General features: G+C 54.0%; 1 protein-coding gene across 2 annotated transcripts; it reads left to right on the forward strand.

Moving 5' to 3' along the window:
* On the forward strand, positions 6,653–17,287 carry JPH4 (junctophilin 4). 2 transcript variants are annotated; one of them, XM_001928670.6, is made up of 6 exons: positions 6,657–7,579; positions 8,107–8,656; positions 9,322–10,093; positions 13,448–13,566; positions 13,888–14,420; positions 15,634–17,287. In XM_001928670.6, exons 2-6 carry the CDS (start codon positions 8,278–8,280, stop codon positions 15,715–15,717), a joined length of 1,887 nt encoding a protein of 628 aa, XP_001928705.3. In that variant the 5' UTR covers positions 6,657–7,579; positions 8,107–8,277; the 3' UTR covers positions 15,718–17,287. The 2 variants fall into 2 exon arrangements, with proteins under 2 accessions (XP_005666308.1, XP_001928705.3); XM_005666251.3 differs by lacking the exon at positions 15,634–17,287 and having other exon boundaries at positions 6,653–7,579; positions 13,888–14,591.

Consider the following 17,325-nt stretch of genomic DNA (forward strand, 5'->3'; position numbering starts at 1 on the left):
TGTGTGGGATTACTCTGGTCTTGACCCAGCCTCTCCAAGCCCCTAGCTCCTCTCTCTGCAGTAGGGTGGGCCCCCACTGCCCTGAGAATCTTAGGAGTCCTAACCTCCCCTCCCATCCACACGTGTACAGGGGCCAGGGCTTAGGTGAAATAAGACACAGAGCAGGAGTTCCTGTCGTGGCGCAGTGGTTAACGAATCCGACTAGGAACCATGAGGTTGCAGGTTCGATCCCTGGCCTTGCTCAGTGGGTTAACGATCCAGCGTTGCCGTGAGCTGTGGTGTAGGTCGCAGACACGGCTCGGATCCTGCGTTGCTATGGCTCTGGCGTAGGCCAGTGGCTACAGCTCTGATTAGACCCCTAGCCTGGGAACCTCCATATGCCGCGGGAGCAGCCCAAGAAATAGCAAAAAGACAAAAAAAAAAAAAAAAAAAAAAAAAAAAGACACAGAGCAGTGCCCTAGTGGAGAGGAGCCTAGGTGGTTTCTCTACCTCTTGGGCATCTTAGCCCTGCCTCCCAGAGGTACATGCTCCAAACCAATGGCCTGGGTGATCCCCAGCCTTCTTTCCCTAATCCTCTGCTTTCTGCACCGATCATTTAAAACATACAAGAGTTCTCCCCTGGTGACTCAGTTCTCCCTTGTCACTGCTGTGGCTCAGGTCATGGCTATGGCATGGGATCGATCCCTGGCCCGGGAACTTCCACATGCCATGGGCGAGGCCAAAAAATAAAAATTAATAATAATAAATTTAAAAAAGCATACAAACACATGTGCCTCAGTGTACACCCAAGTCTAATTCGACCCTAATAACTGCCCATCTCCTCTTCTGCTCCCCATCCCACCCCAGGGAAAATTCAGGCCCTTACTCTCAGCTCCACTGGATGATGGAGAAGACCCAATCTCCCAGCATAACTCCCAGGACCACTTTCTTTCCAAAATCCAGCTCCCCCCTCCATAGCCATAGGAAGCAAAATGGCTTAGGAGGGTTCAGGAGGGGGTCCCAGAAGATGCTGGATTTGCCGGGCATGGATCCCCCTTTCAGAATCTCACAAAAACTATTGTTCTCTCCCCAGAGAGAAAAAAATGGATATCTAGGCCCCATTTGCACATTTTCAGAGAGTTCACAGTCCCTAAGACCTGTCCTTGAGTCCCTCAGTCCATAGACTGAGGTTAAAAACCCCTGCTCCATGGAGAACCCAGTCCCACAGACAGTGTAGAGACAGGAGCAGAACCAAATTCTCGGAGTTCCCATCATGGCTCACTGGAAACAAATCTGAATAGCATCCATGAGGATGCAGGTTTGATCCCTGGCCTCACTCAGTGGGTTAAGGTTCCAGTGTTGCCATGAGCTGTGGTGTAGTTACAGACGAGGCTCAGATCCTGCGTTGCTGTGGTGTAGGGTGACGGCTACAGTTTTGATTCCACCCCTAGCCTGGGAACCTCCATATGCCACAGGTGCAGCACTCCCACTCCACACACACACACAAAATACCCTTTCCTTTCTCAGCAAGCAGGGAGAGGCAGGGGTCGTCAGGCAGAAAAAGACAGCCATCCAGAACATTCTGCAATCATAATCTGATGAGCAGAAGGGAGCTCAGTGTCCCACCAGCAGTAGCCAAAACAGGAAATTCAGTGTCCAGCCACTGACTATTGCTACCCTCTCTCCCACCATGGGGAGTTCTGGCCCACCCTGACCCCTGGTGGCTGCCCATTCCTAAGCTCCTCCCTGCCCTGGGGGCGCGCGGGGAGGTGGGGGGGGGAAGAGCTACCTGGTCCCACCAGCACAACGCCCAATCCCACAAGCCCAGGCTGGTGTCCCTAGGAGGTATCAGCATGTTTCCAGGGGTCCTTCAGGGGGTCTGCCCCACTAAAGTCACCAAGTGCTTTCTTAGTATAAGTTTGGCAATCAAACAAATGTACGTGAACAGGAAGCACGTTTCATCTCTCAAGTTGGCAGAAGGGGTGTGTGTGTGTGTGTGTGTGTGTGTGTGTGTGTGTGTGTGTGTGTGACAACTGAAGGTCACCACAGCTCGTTGCCATGAGATGTGGTGTAGGTCGCAGCCATGACTCCAATCCCTCATTGCTGAGGCTGTGGCTCAGGCCAGCAGCTACAGCTCTGACTCAGTCCCCAACCTGGGAACTCCATATACCACAGGTGCAACCCTTAAAAAAAAAAAAAGGTAGCACTCTTACGTACAACTGGTGAGAATACAAATTAGTACAACCGGAGTTTCCATCGTGGCGCAGTGGTTAACGAATCCAACTAGGAATCATGAGGTTGCTGGTTCGGTCCCTGCCCTTGCTCAGTGGGTTAACGATCCGGCGTTGCCGTGAGCTGTGGTGTGGGTCACAGACGTGGCTCGGATCCCGTGTTGCTGTGGCTGTGGCCAGCGGCTTCAGCTCCAATTCGACCCCTAGCCTAGGAACCTCCATATGCCGAGGGAGCGGCCCAAGAAATAGCAAAAAGACCAAAAAAAAAAAAAAAAAAAAAAAATTAGTACAACCTTTCTGGAAGTGATTCTAGCAAAATACATCCAAAATCTTACAAAGTGTTTCTAACCTCTGACCCAGTAATTCTGGGTCTGTTCATCTGTTCATACTGTTAAGAATCCAACTGACTATTAAGAAATCAATAGACTGAAATAACATGATACCTGGGTTTTGAAATAAACAGAAGAGAAAACAAGATTACTTAAAAGTGATCATTGCTGAAGTTGGGGGATGGGTACATGGGAGTTCTTTATTCCACTTTTTGTGTGCTTTGGTATATGTTTGAAAATTTGCATGATAAGACATTTTTAAAAGAAGGCATCAGATATGTAAAGATTCATTTTTTCTGGGTTTTTTTTTTTTTGCTTTCTGCTTTTTAGGGCCTCACCCGCAGCATATGGAGATTCCCTAGAGGTCGAATCAGAGCTATGGCTGCTGGCCTATGCCACAGCCACAGCCACAGCCACACCAGATCCTAGCCCTGTCTTCGACCTACCCCATAGCTCATGGCAACACCAAATCCTTAACCCACTGAGCAAGGCCAGGGATCGAACCTGCAACCTCATGGTTCCTAGTCAGATTCGTTTCCACTGCATCACAACGGGAACCCTGAAATTAATTTTTAACAGCAAAAACTGTGCAAATGGCTTAAAAGTGCTACACTAGAATGGTTAAAAAATTATGCTGCATCCAAACTTTGGAATATTATGCAGCCATTAAAAATTCAAGGATGTTTTAATGACATGAAAAATGTTTATAGTGTAATACAAAGCAAATAAGTAGCACACAAAATTGTACATGTAGCACTCAACTATTTATGTTAAATAAAAAATGGCACAGCAGAGAGGATATGAAAATATGCTCAAAAGAAAATACACCCCAGTGTTTGTTATGCAGCAAGACTATGAGTGGTTTTTATTTATTTTTTTGCCTAGGCGCATGGAGGTTCCCAGGCTTAGGGGTCAAATTAGAGCTGCAGCTGCCAGCCTACACCACAGCCACGGTAACGTGGAATCCAAGCCGCATCTTCGACCTACACCACAGCAACGCCAGATCCTTAACCCACTGAGTGAGGCCAGGGATCAAACACAGGGTTCGAACCCCATCCTCACCCCTACTAGTCAGATTCGTTTCAACTATGCCACAATAGGGACTCCCAATTTTTATTCTTGATACTGTGCTTTATTTTCCTCTGTCTACAATGAGCATGTTTTACTCTTTAAATAGGCCCCCCAAATTGTATTTGTTAAATAATCCTCACTGGGGAGTCTGGTAGATCTTTGATATTCATATATTAGCTGTGCAACATTGAGCAAATTAACCTCTAGGTCCCAGATTCCTCCCCTATAAAGCTGGCATAATGCCACCTATTTTTCAAGCCCCATTTACTGGGCATTTACTATGTACTAGGCACTAGGCCAGGTGGTTTGCCTCGCTACATAATCACACATGCCATTCATACCCAATCATTTCCATCTTCATAATAATCTGGAGAGTAGGTTCAGTTGTTCCCATCTTAGAGATTCCCAAACAGCAGCTCAGGAATGTTGGGGACTGTGCTCAGGTATACCCAGATCCCAAGCCGTCGAGTCAGGATTCAGGCAGAGGTCTGTCCATCCTCCTAAGCCCAGCGCTTGGCCTCCAGCCTGGGCTGCCCCCAGCTACAGCTTTGTTGTGAGGACTGAATGAAGTCATGCAGCTAGAGGGCCACCCACGGTGGGGCTCCAAGCCCAGAGCTGCCTCACCTTATGTTGTTTCCCTTCTCTGTGGCCCCCAGACGCTGGGCAATTATAGCAGAACAAACCAGCGCATCCTCCAGAAGGGAAAACAGTCTTTTCCCTAAAAAAGGAGACTTTAGGGCTTGTTGGACAAACCAGAGAGGGGCTGGAAGCCTGCCTCTCAGGGCACTATGGGGGGCTAGAACTGCACCCCACAAGTTCCAGGGTAGTTCTTGCCAGTGATTTCTTCAGGGCTTTCTCAGACCTACGCCCTGATTTTTGGCTTAGAATTGCCACTTAACCCTGCCAGCCTTCCTCCTGAAAGAACAAAGCACAAGTTTCCCCAGGCCCATAGCTTTGTTTTCTTGCTTCCTTCCCCACCACCACTACCCTTTTTTTTTTTTTTTTTTTTTCTTTTTTAAGAAAAGGGGACTCTTAGGGTCTGAGTATTACAAGGCACTGTGTGGGGAAGGAAAGCCTGAATATCTCAGGGTGAGTGAGGTGATGCAGCTGGGCCCAGAATTCCCTGCTGGATTCATCTTCAGTGGCTCTTCCCCTAGGGAGCCAGCCTGAGTTAGGTTCCATCCCTATCCCCTATTTCTACCCCCCAAAAATGTCATAACACTACTCTTTTATTTTTCTTTTTTTAAAGGCCACAGGTGCAGCATATGGAAGTTCCCAGGCTAGGGGTCGGATCTGAGCTACAGCTGCCGGCCTATGCCACAGCCACAGCTCCTTGAGGTCTAAGCCTCATCTGTGACCTACACCACAGCCCATGGCAATGCTGGATCCTTAATCCACTGATCGAGGCCAGGGATTGAACCTACATCCTCATGGATCCTATTTGGGTTCATTACCGCTGAGCCACAATGGGAACTCCAACTCTAACTACTCCAGAATTGCTTTTTAGTTGTCTTCTCTACTAGACAGTAAGCTCCCTGTGAGCAGGCACCACAGTGTCTACCATTGTAGCTCTAGCCCCTGGCAATGTGCCTGGTACAAAGTTATTTATGTAAATTTCTGATGGATGGAGAAGGGAAAGAAGGGAGGGAGAGGACTCTCCACCACCAGCTTTGTCCCAGGTAGACTGGCAGTTGCTCTGTTCCATGCTAAGCACTTAGAAAATGTGGTCCCAGCCCTAAAGGCTAAAGCTTTCTCCAAGCTCATATCCACCTTGGGAACAGAGTACAGAGCTCCCATTGAGCCTCAGTGGGTTAAAAACCCAACATAGGATCCATGAGGATATAGGTTCAATCCCTGGTCTTTTTGGATTAAGGATCCAGCATTCCCACAAGGTAGGTTGCAGATGCAGCTGGGATCCAGAATTGCTGTTGCTGTGGCTTAGGCTGGCATTGTCCAGCAGCTGCAGCTCCGATTCAACCTCTAGCCTGGAAACTTCCATATGCCACAGGTGTGGCCCTAAAAAGAAAAAGAAAGTGCAAGGGAAATCCTGTTGGTTCCAAACTTCATACTTTTTACCACCATAATCAAAATGGAGCTCCTGAGTTTAAGGGAGGTTCCCATGTACAACGACTCCCGGGAGGAATTACGGGGTTTTAAAGGTCTGAAGCCTGTTCTGGCTCCAGCTCTGCCACCTCAACTGCATGACCTCTCAGCTGAGTGACTCTCCCACCCCCACCCCACCCCCACCTCCAGCCTCAATTCTCTTCTCTGTAAAATGACAGGGTAGACCAGACCTTGTACGAAAATAAACCAACTGAGTGCATTTGACTATTCACCCTGTGGTAACTGGGCAGTGTCCTCCTTCCTAAAAGCTTAGGGGCAGGATAGATGCAGCATCTAAGTAAGCTGAGGGGTGGGAAAGACAGTGTGTGCCTATTTCTGTCTGTAAACAGGCCCAGTGTGGGCTGCTGCTCTGGTCAGCGAGGGGTGGAAGGCTGCAGGAGGACTTGGCACAAAATAAGCTCCCCCTCCCCAACAAATGTGTCTTTGCCTCTAGTTTTGCAAAAGAGAAGACTCCAAAGCCCCCGGATCTTCATGGCACTGCCAAGTATGACCCCCTGTTCCCTGTTCAAAATCAATACACCCCCTCATGCCCTCCCTCCCCTTTCAAAAGGACAAGCCAGGGAGAGAGAGTTGGAGGGAGTCGGAGGAAGGTTAAGCCTGGAAAAGCCAAGCCTCCTGGCAGGGACCCGTTTCCAGTTTGCTCAGATAGTGCAAGTGGGGAGCCTCCTGGTCCCCGTCAGCAGTTTCTTAGGGAGGGCAGTGGACTTGGTGGACACAGACGTCCATGCCCAGAGGTTTCTTGGCTTTAGTCCAAGCAGCTGGCAGGTTCATCCTTCTCCCCACAAACACCACTTCCGGCCCTCCAGCCCCTGCTTGGGCTCTTCCTGCCTAGACGTCCCTGCCCAAGCCCGCCCTCCTCCCGCAGAGCTGGCTCCCTCCCTTCACAGCCCTTTTTTTCGCTCTCTCAGTCTCCATATCTATTTCTTCTCCCTCCTTCTCCTCCTCCCCTGCTTCTCTCCTCCTTGCCATCCCTCACCAGTCCCAGAATGGATTTCCCTCCCTTTCTCCCTCTCCGACAGTATCTCCCCCCGCCTTAGCTCTCACCCCTGCACCTCTTTCTTTGTATTCTTCTCGCCCTCTCCCGGCCTCGCCAGCATCTCTCCTCCCCCGGCTGGCTTCGGCCTCCCCCAGCCTCCCCATCTTCAGCTCAGTCTCCTCCCCCTGCCTCCTCTCCCCTCCTCTCGGCCTCACCCCACTCCCTACCAGCATCCCTGGGTTCCTTTCCACACTGGGGGTCTCTGCGCCTCCCTTTCGCCTCTCTCCTCGCCTCCTCCCTCACCGCAGGTTTAGCAGGCACCCATCACTTCTGCCCAGGCATCCCCGCCCCCCAACGCTATCCACGCCACTGTCTCTTCTTCCTCTCCTCCTCTCCCCACCCTCTCCTCTCCTCTCCCTGTCCCTTTAAATCTGCCTGGCCCAGCCTCCCCCGTGATGCTGCGATGGAGCAAACATTGATTTGTGCTGGGATGGAATCAGAATTTTGATTTTTTTTTCTTTCCCCCAACCATAAGAAGAAAAAAATAATAAAAACACCCCCTCTTGATAGCCCCCTCTCTCTTCCATCCAGCTCCCAGCACCTCTTCCCTATCTCCGCCCAAGGCAGATTTTTTTCCCCCTACACTATTCTCATCTCCCCCTACCCTTGCCACTACCTCGCCCCCCCACCTCCTCCTCCGGCTGGAGAGAGAGGGGACTCTCTCCTTGCGGCTCCCCCACCTTGGCTCTCTGGGTTGGAGCAGGCTCTCCGGAAGGGGAGGGGGCTCGGCTGGTCTGGGCGAGGTGGGAGTGGAGGTATCCTGCCATGGATGCTGTGCCTGGGAGGCAGCCTGAGCCCCAGCCCACATGGTGAGTACCTGCCCCCTCCCTTCCGCCCGTCCGCCCATCCCCACCCTCGCCTTTTCCCTGCGGAGCTTCCCCCATACTCTCATTTCCCCCCCAAACCCTGTGCCCACCTTGTTCTGATCCCCCACCCCCACGTTTTCAACCCGCCCCCGACTCTTGCCAGGGTAGCCAAAGAACAGGGGCAGAGGGGTCCTGACAGCAGCCAGGGAAGCAGGTGGCCTGCGACTCTGTCCAGCCCCCTCTAAGGACCCTCCCCCAGACTGCCATCCACACTCGACACTTTGGGGTTCCAGGTTGGAGAAGTGGGATAGACTCCCGCTTGGGGTTAGGACCCCAAGCCCTGGGAGGGGCCCTCTACAAGAACGGAGGGGTGGGGGATCCCTGTGCCTCTGAAGCTTAGGAGATGCTGGAAGATGCTGCTGAAGGGTGGGGGATTGAGGGGCGGTGCTGAGGCCCCGGAGCCACTGGGCCAGGGAGCGGCGGCAAAGAGGAGGGGCCTCGCTCGCCACTTCCCCCCTCTTTCTCCGCAGCCACTCAGGATGAGGGTCCGGCCCTGCCAGCCCGCGCTGGGGCCCCCCCGACTGGCCCCGGTCTAACTGCCCCCGCCCCCAGGCCTCGCCCGGCTCCCAGGCCCCCAGCCGGCTCTCCAGCCCCAGGATGCGCTGAGCTACCGGGGGGCTGAGGCCGCGCCAACTACATGCATGTCCCCCGGGGGCAAGTTCGACTTTGACGACGGGGGCTGCTACGTGGGGGGCTGGGAGGCGGGGCGGGCACATGGCTACGGCGTGTGCACCGGGCCCGGCGCCCAGGGCGAGTACAGCGGCTGCTGGGCGCACGGCTTCGAGTCACTGGGCGTCTTCACGGGGCCCGGCGGACACAGCTACCAGGGCCACTGGCAGCAGGGCAAGCGCGAAGGGCTGGGCGTGGAGCGCAAGAGCCGCTGGACGTACCGCGGCGAGTGGCTGGGAGGGCTGAAGGGGCGCAGCGGCGTGTGGGAGAGCGTGTCCGGCCTGCGCTACGCCGGGCTCTGGAAGGACGGCTTCCAGGACGGCTACGGCACCGAGACCTACTCCGACGGAGGTGCGGGGCCCTGCCCACTACTGTCTGTCTGCTCGTCCGCGTGCGCCTCCCCGCCGGCCTGCCCTGCGTCTGCCTTCCCCTGCCATACGCCCCTCGGTGCTCCGCTGTTACCCTACACGCCTTCCCCATCGATACGTGCCCCTGCGCCCATTGTTCTGTTCTCTCCTCCCATCATCACACACGCCTTCCTCATCTGTCTGTCCCCTGCCTGCTTTTCCCTCTCCCCAATCTACCTGAGCGTCACACCCCGCATCTACCTAACCCTCACACACCCCCATCTGCCTGTCCCCTCACATTTCCTCGGTCACGTTACCCCTCATAGTTCTATTGTCACATGCCATCTATGCACCCTTGTCAACCTGTCTTTTGTACCCTCTGGACTGTCTGTCCTTCACACACTCCAGTCTGTCTGTCCCTCCCCCTTTCCCCTGTCTACCTGCACGGCCCAAATCCACAGAGCTGCTACCTGCCAGTTTTCAGTGTTCTTCCCCCACCTTCCGACCCAACCTGGCCTGTCCCCAGCTCCTAGTGCTTTTCCCCGACCTCCACGCTAACTGCCTCCACCTCTCCCACCCGACTCTTAGGCTTTCAGGGGTGCATGGGGCGGGGGGAGGTGCAAGGAGCGGCGGGTCCTGACTCTTTCTCCACTTCCTCCCCCGCCGCAGGCACCTATCAGGGCCAGTGGCAAGCAGGGAAGCGCCACGGCTACGGGGTACGCCAGAGTGTGCCCTACCACCAGGCGGCGCTGCTGCGCTCGCCCCGCCGCACCTCCCTGGACTCCGGCCATAGCGACCCCCCGACGCCGCCCCCGCCCCTGCCCCTGCCCGGCGACGAGGGAGGTAGCCCGGCCTCGGGCTCCCGGGGCGGCTTCGTGCTGGCCGCGCCCGGGGACGCTGACGGCGCGTCCTCCCGAAAGCGCACCCCTGCGGCTGGCGGGTTCTTCCGCCGCTCGCTGCTGCTCAGTGGGCTCCGGGCGGGAGGACGCCGCAGCTCCTTGGGCAGCAAGCGGGGCTCCCTGCGCAGCGAGGTGAGCAGCGAGGTGGGCAGCACAGGACCCCCAGGCTCCGAGGCCAGCGGGCCCCCGGCCCAGGCTCCACCCGCCCTCATCGAGGGCTCGGCCACTGAGGTGTATGCAGGCGAATGGCGCGCGGACCGGCGCAGCGGCTACGGCGTGAGCCAGCGCTCCAACGGGCTGCGCTACGAAGGCGAGTGGCTGGGCAACCGGCGGCACGGCTACGGGCGCACCACCCGCCCCGACGGCTCCCGCGAGGAGGGCAAGTACAAGCGCAACCGGCTGGTGCACGGGGGGCGCGTGCGCAGCCTCCTCCCTCTGGCCCTTCGGAGGGGCAAAGTCAAGGAGAAGGTGGACAGGGCTGTTGAGGGCGCCCGTCGAGCCGTGAGCGCTGCCCGTCAGCGCCAGGAGATCGCCGCTGCCAGGTGGGCATGGGTGCAGAGGCCAAAGCGGGGCTAAGGGGTGAAAGTACGCTGAGGACAGGGAAGGGGGGGCGGTGCCTAAAGGAGGCCTAAGACCCAAGGCCGAAGGCCTGGTGGGGAAGAGTGAGGCCTAGGGCCAAGCATTTGCAGCCCAGGGTATTTGGAGTGTTTATATCTGAAGCTACAGGTGGACGTGGGTGTAACCGTGGGTGGCTGGGTATTTGAGGGAAGCCCTGTTAGACTGTAAGTGTGTCTCAGTGTCTTTGGTGGGGATGTGTGTCATTGTTGTGTGTGGGAGTACCAATGAGCGCTGCCTTGTGCCCGCCCAGGAAACCTCTTGGGTGGAACTCAGGCATGTCCCTAGCCTTCCTCTTCTTGCAGTTGACCCAGCCTCCAGGACTCAGGCGGGGAGCAGCAGCCCCAAGCAGAGAGACAGGCAGTGTGCATATGCCACCATATGCAAGCCTGCCTGATATCATTTTAGCCTTAGGCCTTGGGGAGTTTGTACGGCTGATCGATCCACTTGAAAAGATAGTCCCTCTCGCTTTGTCTCCTCTGCCCCCTTTACCCAAATGATAAAGATTTAAAGGGAGGAGACTTGTCTGTAAATGAAATTTTCTTTCTGTAAATCAGATTACCGTTTCCATGCCTCAGGAACCTTGTTATCTAAAGCAGTCCTGTCCAGTAGGAATATAATGTAAACAAAATACAATTTTTTGACTCTTCTAGTAGCCAAAACAAAAACAAAAACAAAACAAAACAAAACGGAGAAACAGATGAAATGAATTTAAGTAATATTTTTATTTAAACCAAAATATCCAAAATATTATTTCAACCTAAAATCACCTTAAAATAATTGAGATATTTTACATCCCCACTTTTTTACTAAGCCTTTGAAATCCAATATGTATTTTACACTTACATCATTCAATTTTGACTAGCCACATTTAAAGTGCTTAATAACTGCATGTGGCTTGTGACTAAAGAAAGCCAAAAATCCATTTGTAATGAGATTCAGAGGCCCCTGACTTATACAATTTATGCATAGGAATTTTTAGATATTATATTTTCTTTAAAGGGGATGGCACAGTAGAATAATCTTATTTGAATTTGAGAGTGTTTCAGAAAATGAAAAGTCAAGGTGTCTCCAGATTTGCTTCAGTGAGTTTGCATAATGGGTGACAAGTGTGTGTGTGTGTGTGTGTGTGTGTGTGTGTGAGAGAGAGAGAGAGAGAGAGGTTATATCCAGAGTAGATTCCTGAACCAGAGAATGTCTCTCTGTAGATATATCTGAGTGTCTGGGTAGTTCGAGTCCAAGGCCTTAAGCCAGGGAAGGGGAGGGCCAGGGCACCAAGGAGCATTTAGGCTAGATGGGGAGTGGGCATATGCAAGAAAAACTGATCTTAGTAGCTAGGAGGATCAGGCAGTGGGAGGAGGCTGGTTGGTCTCCCCAGCAACAGGCCTGGCAAACATGATTGGCTGCTGGCTGCCATGGAAGCAGCAGAGCCTCAGCAGCAGGTAGCCTGAGCCTGGCCTGATGCCTGAGCACAGACTGGGTCTGTGGACTAGGACTTGACCATCCATATCCTCCAAACTCAAAACACAGGCCAGCGCTTGTCAGTGTTTCCTTTTCTTGGCCCCCAGAAGAACTCAGTGCAATCCAAGACCACGATCCTCATCCCCTGCTCTAAACCCTGAGACCAGCTCAGTTTCAGAACAGGGCTAGTCATAGAGTCCAAAAGTCCTAAGACAGAAGAGCAGAGTTATCTGAGACCCCTCTAAGCAGGATTCAGAGGTCCATGAGGCCCACCAGGTTTGAGGGGAAGAGGGCTGACCTTATCTCCCAAGGTATATTAAGGAGAGGTTGACCTAAGACAGCAACGGGACACCACCACCCTTCTCCCTCTCCCCATACCATACTGCTTTCCAGGACAGATAAAACAGCCCCTGAGCCAGAGGGAGTCATTGGTCTTGATCCATTCAAGCCCATGGCAAGTATGTCTGATTACCTCTCCCTCTGATCCTTTATGCCCCAATTTCAGTCAGGATTACAGAACTAATTTAATAATTACAGTGAACCTATGATTAACAGCAGAGGGCAGGGGAGTTCCCTGGTGGCCTAGTGCTTAGGATTCAGCATTTTCACCACTGCAGGCCAAGTTCCCTGGTCTGGAAACTGAGATTCCACATCAAGCCACTGCACACCAAAGCCAAATTGAAAAAAAAGAAAAGAAAAAAAGGGAGTTCTCATTGTTGCACAGCGGAAATGAATCTAGCGAGTATCCATGAGGACACAAATTCGATCCCTGGCCTTGTTCAGTGGGTTAAGGATCCAGCATTAACATGAGTGGTGTAGATCACAGACGCGGCTCAGATCCCACATTGCTGTGGCTGTGGTGTAGGCTGGCAGTTGTAGCTCTGATTCGACCCTTAGCCTGGGAACTTTCATATGCTGTGGGTGTGGCCCTAAAAAGCAGAAGAAAAGAAAGTAAAGGGAAGGGTAAATTGAGGAAGTGTCTGACATCAGATGGAGAATTGGGAAATAACAAAGGGGAAAAGATTGATAATGCCTCGGGAGATCCTTTGTGGTATAGTGGGTTTAGGATTCAGCACAGGTTCGATCCCTGACCCTGGAGACAGATAATGCTTCAAGGTTACCTGTAACTAAGCAGCAGGGCAGGACGAAGGCAGGCGGGTTGTGGGAGACTAAGAGCTCACCCAGAAGGTGTAATCACAATGGTGAGAAAGCACGCATGTTAGCAGGGAGAGGGAATAGGTAGATGGGAGCAGAAAGGGGACACGCACCCATACTCCAGTTCCAGAGCTCAGAAAGGAGGAGGTGGGGCAGGGGGCAGGGACAGTGACCAGGGGAGGGGAGAATGATGTGCTACAGAAGTGAAATGAAGAGAAGCAAGATGTGAAATTCTAGTAACAAGAGGTACTAACACAGCAAAGAGGCATAGCTTGTAAGCACCCAGCAGGTGCAGCTGCAGAGAGATGTGCTAAGAGAGTGAGGTCTCATTTGTCCCCGGGAGAGAGCAGGACAGGAATAGAATAACAGAGCTGAGGGCATTGGGGAGGGCCTGGGGCCCCTGCAGCTGGAGGAAGGGATGTGTTACTACAGGACGGAAAGGTGGAGGGGTGTGAGAGGAGCAGGAGGGTGCGATGACACGGCCATGGCCCTGGTCTAGGAGAGGAGCCAAAGGCCTGCTGGCCTGCCAGGCTGGGGAAGGGGAGTAGCCAGCCGGGTATGAGCAAAGGCAAGGTGAGCTCCAGAGGTGAGCTCAGATCTGGGGGATATGACTCCGTGGGGGGCTGGGGCCGGTCTGCTAAGACCCTGTCCCTGGAACCCAACAGGGCAGCAGACGCCCTTCTAAAGGCAGTGGCAGCCAGCAGCGTCGCCGAGAAGGCTGTGGAGGCAGCTCGAATGGCCAAACTGATAGCCCAAGACCTGCACCCCATGTTGGAAGCCCCAGGTGAGGTTGGGGAGGGATAGGACTGGGGGCTTTCTGGGCAACTGGAGAGGCCCGGGCATGGAGAAAGGGGAAGGGAATCCTTGGAGGGGCCTGGGGGTGGGAAAGACAGGGTCTGAGGGTCTAAGGGGACAGAGGATGGGGGCCAGCCCCATTGGGGAATAGAAGGAATTCATGAAATAGGATAACAAGGATGAGGGGATTGGAGTCTGGCAATGAAAGGCTGTAACCTCCTGGGAGGCGCCCGGACAGAGGGATACAGCTGTAGCTTCTGCAGCCCCAGGCCAGTGAGGCCCCTCTGATTCTTAGCTCTCCCTGCCCCAGGCCGCAGACCCAGGCAGGACTCGGAAGGTTCGGACACAGAGCCCTTGGACGAGGACAGCCCTGGGGTGTATGAGAATGGACTGACCCCCTCAGAGGGCTCCCCTGAACTTCCCAGCAGCCCCGCCTCCTCCCGCCAACCCTGGCGCCCCCCTGCCTGCCGGAGCCCACTGCCTTCTGGAGGGGACCGGGGTCCCTTCTCCGGCCCCAAAGCTTGGCCCGAGGAGTGGGGGGGCCCAGGTGAGCAGGCAGAGGAACTCGCTGGCTATGAGGCCGAGGATGAGGCTGGGCTGCAGGGGCCAGAGCCCAGAGACGGCTCCCCACTCCTCGGAGGCTGCAGCGACAGTTCCGGAAGTCTTCGAGAGGAGGACGGGGAGGATGAAGAGCCCTTGCCCCAGCTGAAGACCCCAGGGGGCGCCGAGCCTGAGCCTGTGGCCTCACCAGTCCTGAGGGGCCTGTCCTCGAGGGGTCCTGATGCCGGGTGCCTGACCGAAGAGGCTGAGGAGGCTGCTGCCACCGACAGGCCCGCGCAGCGGGTGAGAGACCCACCCTCCCAACCTTGTGCCCTCAGTCTTTGCTCCTTGCTGGCCCCTCTTCTCCTCAAAGCCTGGCCTCTCGTCCTTTCCAGACCCCTCAGAGGGGCTTGATTCACACTCAGCTTCCTGTCTGCCTGCCTGGTTGGACTATATCCCACCTCCAAAAAAAAAGAAAAAAAATAGAGGAGAAGTTCCTGTCGTGGCTCAGTGGTTAACGAATCTGACTAGGAGCCATGAGGTTGCAGGTTCGATCCCTGGCCTCGCTCAGTGGGTTAAGGATCTGGCGTTGCCGTGAGCTGCGGTGTAGGTCACAGATGCGGCTCAGATCCAGCGTGGCCGTGGCTGTGGTGTAGGCCTGCGGCTACAGCTCTGATTAGACCCCTAGCCCGGGAACCTCCATATGCCACGGGTGCAGCCCTAGAAAAGACACACACACAAAAAAAAAAAAAAAAAAAAAAAAAAGAGAGAGAGAGAGAGAGAGAGAATTTGCAAGCTAGAAGGAAACTTAGAGACCTTTAACTCCCTCATTTGACACATGAGGGAACTGAGGCCCGGAGCGCTTAGAGTAACTCACCAAGGTTTCCAGCTAATAATTAACAGTAGAGTCAGAACATCTTTCCCTGTTCTCCTTTCGTATCATTTCCAGCTCTCAGTTTCCTACTCCACCCCCACCCCCACCTCCACACTTTCTCTCTTTGGTGCCCAGAAATAAAAAAGGAAAAGCTTGTTCCCTCCCTACCCTGACTCTCCCTCCCTCTCGGGGGAAGAAGGGAAATAGGAAAAAAGGCAGAAAACCGAGAGGGGTGGAGTTTCCCCAGAACCCTCCACTCTGATTGGACTCCCAGCCTTCTCCTGTTTCCTAGCAACCACCTCCTCACCCCTTCATCCCTCTCTGCTTCACTGCAGTAAAGGCGGCTGCTGCCAACGTCTGCTACTAAGGCCAGGCACCTTCTGCCTGGGCCACGTGCTGCTGGGAGGGGAGGGGAGGGGAGGGAGCGGGGGAAGGGCTGACTCGAGGGAGCCAGAGGGAAGGTGGGGCCCCGCCTGAAAGCAGAGGGGTGCTTTGCAATCCAAAAAAGCAAAGATTGGAGATTTCCCAGCTCTGGCCTTTGAGGAGAGGTGCCTGGGACCCCCTCTGCTTTGCCACCTCAGGAAGGTAGAGTCTGGACCTGGTCCTCAGGCACTGAGACTGCATTTCCCCTCATCTCTCTAGGGAGCTGCCAACCCGCTGGTGGTGGGAGCCGTGGCCCTCCTGGACCTCAGCCTGGCGTTCCTGTTCTCCCAGCTCCTTACCTGAGGCTCCTGCCTGGCCTACTTCTCTTCACTCCTCTGACCTGCCTTTTTCTCTTTCCTTCCTCCTGGTTGTTTTTGCTCCTTTCTTCCTCTCCTCCCTTCCCTTTCTTTTCTGTCCCCCTCTGGTTTTGTCTCTTGCTTTTTCTTTCTCCTTTCAGATTCTCTCATTTCTCCTGGCTCCGCCTCTGTCTTCCTCACTCCCCTCCCCACCCACCCCTTCTCTCTCTAGATTGTTTACATATGAAGGGCTTTTCTCGCTCAGAGTCGCTCTCTTCTCTGAGACACACAATTCTAAGTCAGACCATTGCCCCACTCCCTCCCCTGCCTTTTCTTTAGACCTGAACTTGGATGAGGGTGGGGGGTTGATGTCCTGAGGAGTCTCGTGGAAGCTGAGTGGAAAGGAAGAAGAAAATGGAGAAGGGGGATACTCTGTATTGGAGAAGACTGCATACCGGGCAAGGCCCTGGCCGAGCTGCTGTGACTCCCTGACCCAAGGGGCCTGGTGTCCCTCTGAGGCCTAGTGATCAAGCTGGAGGGGGGACAGCCTCCATCTCTGAACTTGGAGGATCCTATCTCATCCCCAAGCACTGAGCTGGGTTCTTGCCCGACTCTCTCCTTCCCTGAAGGAGAAAACGGGAACGAAAAGCAGAATGGCTCCCCAGCATCTTCTCGCTCTTTCTTTCCTCAACAGCCAGCCCCTCGTCCAACCCCCCTGGGAGCATGCCATGTGAAGAGCAATGTGTAAAGGAAAGAAAATGTCCAATGTGGCCATGCATCCCTACCCACTGACCTCTCCCACCTTTCTCTCTTCCCCTAAAAGTTAATTTGGTTAGTCTCACTTGTGGCCTTTGATTAAATTTCTAAGGGGCCTGGAGAAGACATTTCTACTGCAGAGGGTTAGAGGCACCTGAGCAAGGGCCCCACTCCCTCTGGCAGTAGTGGCCGGGGGGGAGCGGGGAGGCAGTTCTGGAGAACGATCCAGACAAGACAGTAGGAACTCACAGGGCAGCAGGAGCTGTTTAATAGCCTCTAAGTGGGTTCCATCCCTTCCCCACATCAGATCAGAATCTTGTGAACCGGGAAAACAGCAGAAGGAGGGGATCAAAGGAAACCAATCTCTCATACTTTGCAGGCATCGCAGAGGTGGGAGTCAAACCCGGGTGAGAGATGGGTGGAGAGCCCTGTTTGAGGTTGTGGCCGATCCCTGGTAGTAGCTTTTCCCCTGGGAGCAGGAAGCCCCAGGAAGAGGGGACTGCAGGGTCCCCAGGGGATCCTTTCTCCCTCCCCTGCATGAGGCAGAGGCAAGCTGCCTGCCAACCCCTCCCTCAAGGAATGGCCTTGCCTGGGAATGCCCACCACACACAACCTCCTCTTTTTTTCTAGTCAAACTCTGTTTACTCCTTGGCCTGCCTCCCTCCTTCCTCCCCTCTCAACCTTTACTTCTGATTTCTATTTCATGGAATTTGGGATTGAAATTAAACTACAACAGTGCCGCCAACATCAAGTCTTGCAGGAAAAAAAAATACAAAGAAATTTAACAAAAAAAATATATTAATAAAAAATTCAAAAAAAGGGGGGGGAATTGTCCTCTCCTTCGGGTGCGATGGCTGCA

Source organism: Sus scrofa, chromosome 7 (assembly GCF_000003025.6).
Source record: "Sus scrofa isolate TJ Tabasco breed Duroc chromosome 7, Sscrofa11.1, whole genome shotgun sequence".
NCBI classification, from domain to species: Eukaryota; Metazoa; Chordata; class Mammalia; order Artiodactyla; family Suidae; genus Sus; species Sus scrofa.

Excerpts from the sequence above, each read along its gene's own strand:
- JPH4 (XM_005666251.3), top strand. The coding sequence starts at position 8,278 with ATGTCCCCCGGGGGCAAGTTCGACTTTGACGACGGGGGCTGCTACGTG. Across the intron at positions 8,657-9,321 it reads CGAGACCTACTCCGACGGAG|GCACCTATCAGGGCCAGTGG; the intron begins GTGCGGGGCCCT and ends CCCCCGCCGCAG. Across the intron at positions 13,567-13,887 it reads CCCCATGTTGGAAGCCCCAG|GCCGCAGACCCAGGCAGGAC; the intron begins GTGAGGTTGGGG and ends TCCCTGCCCCAG.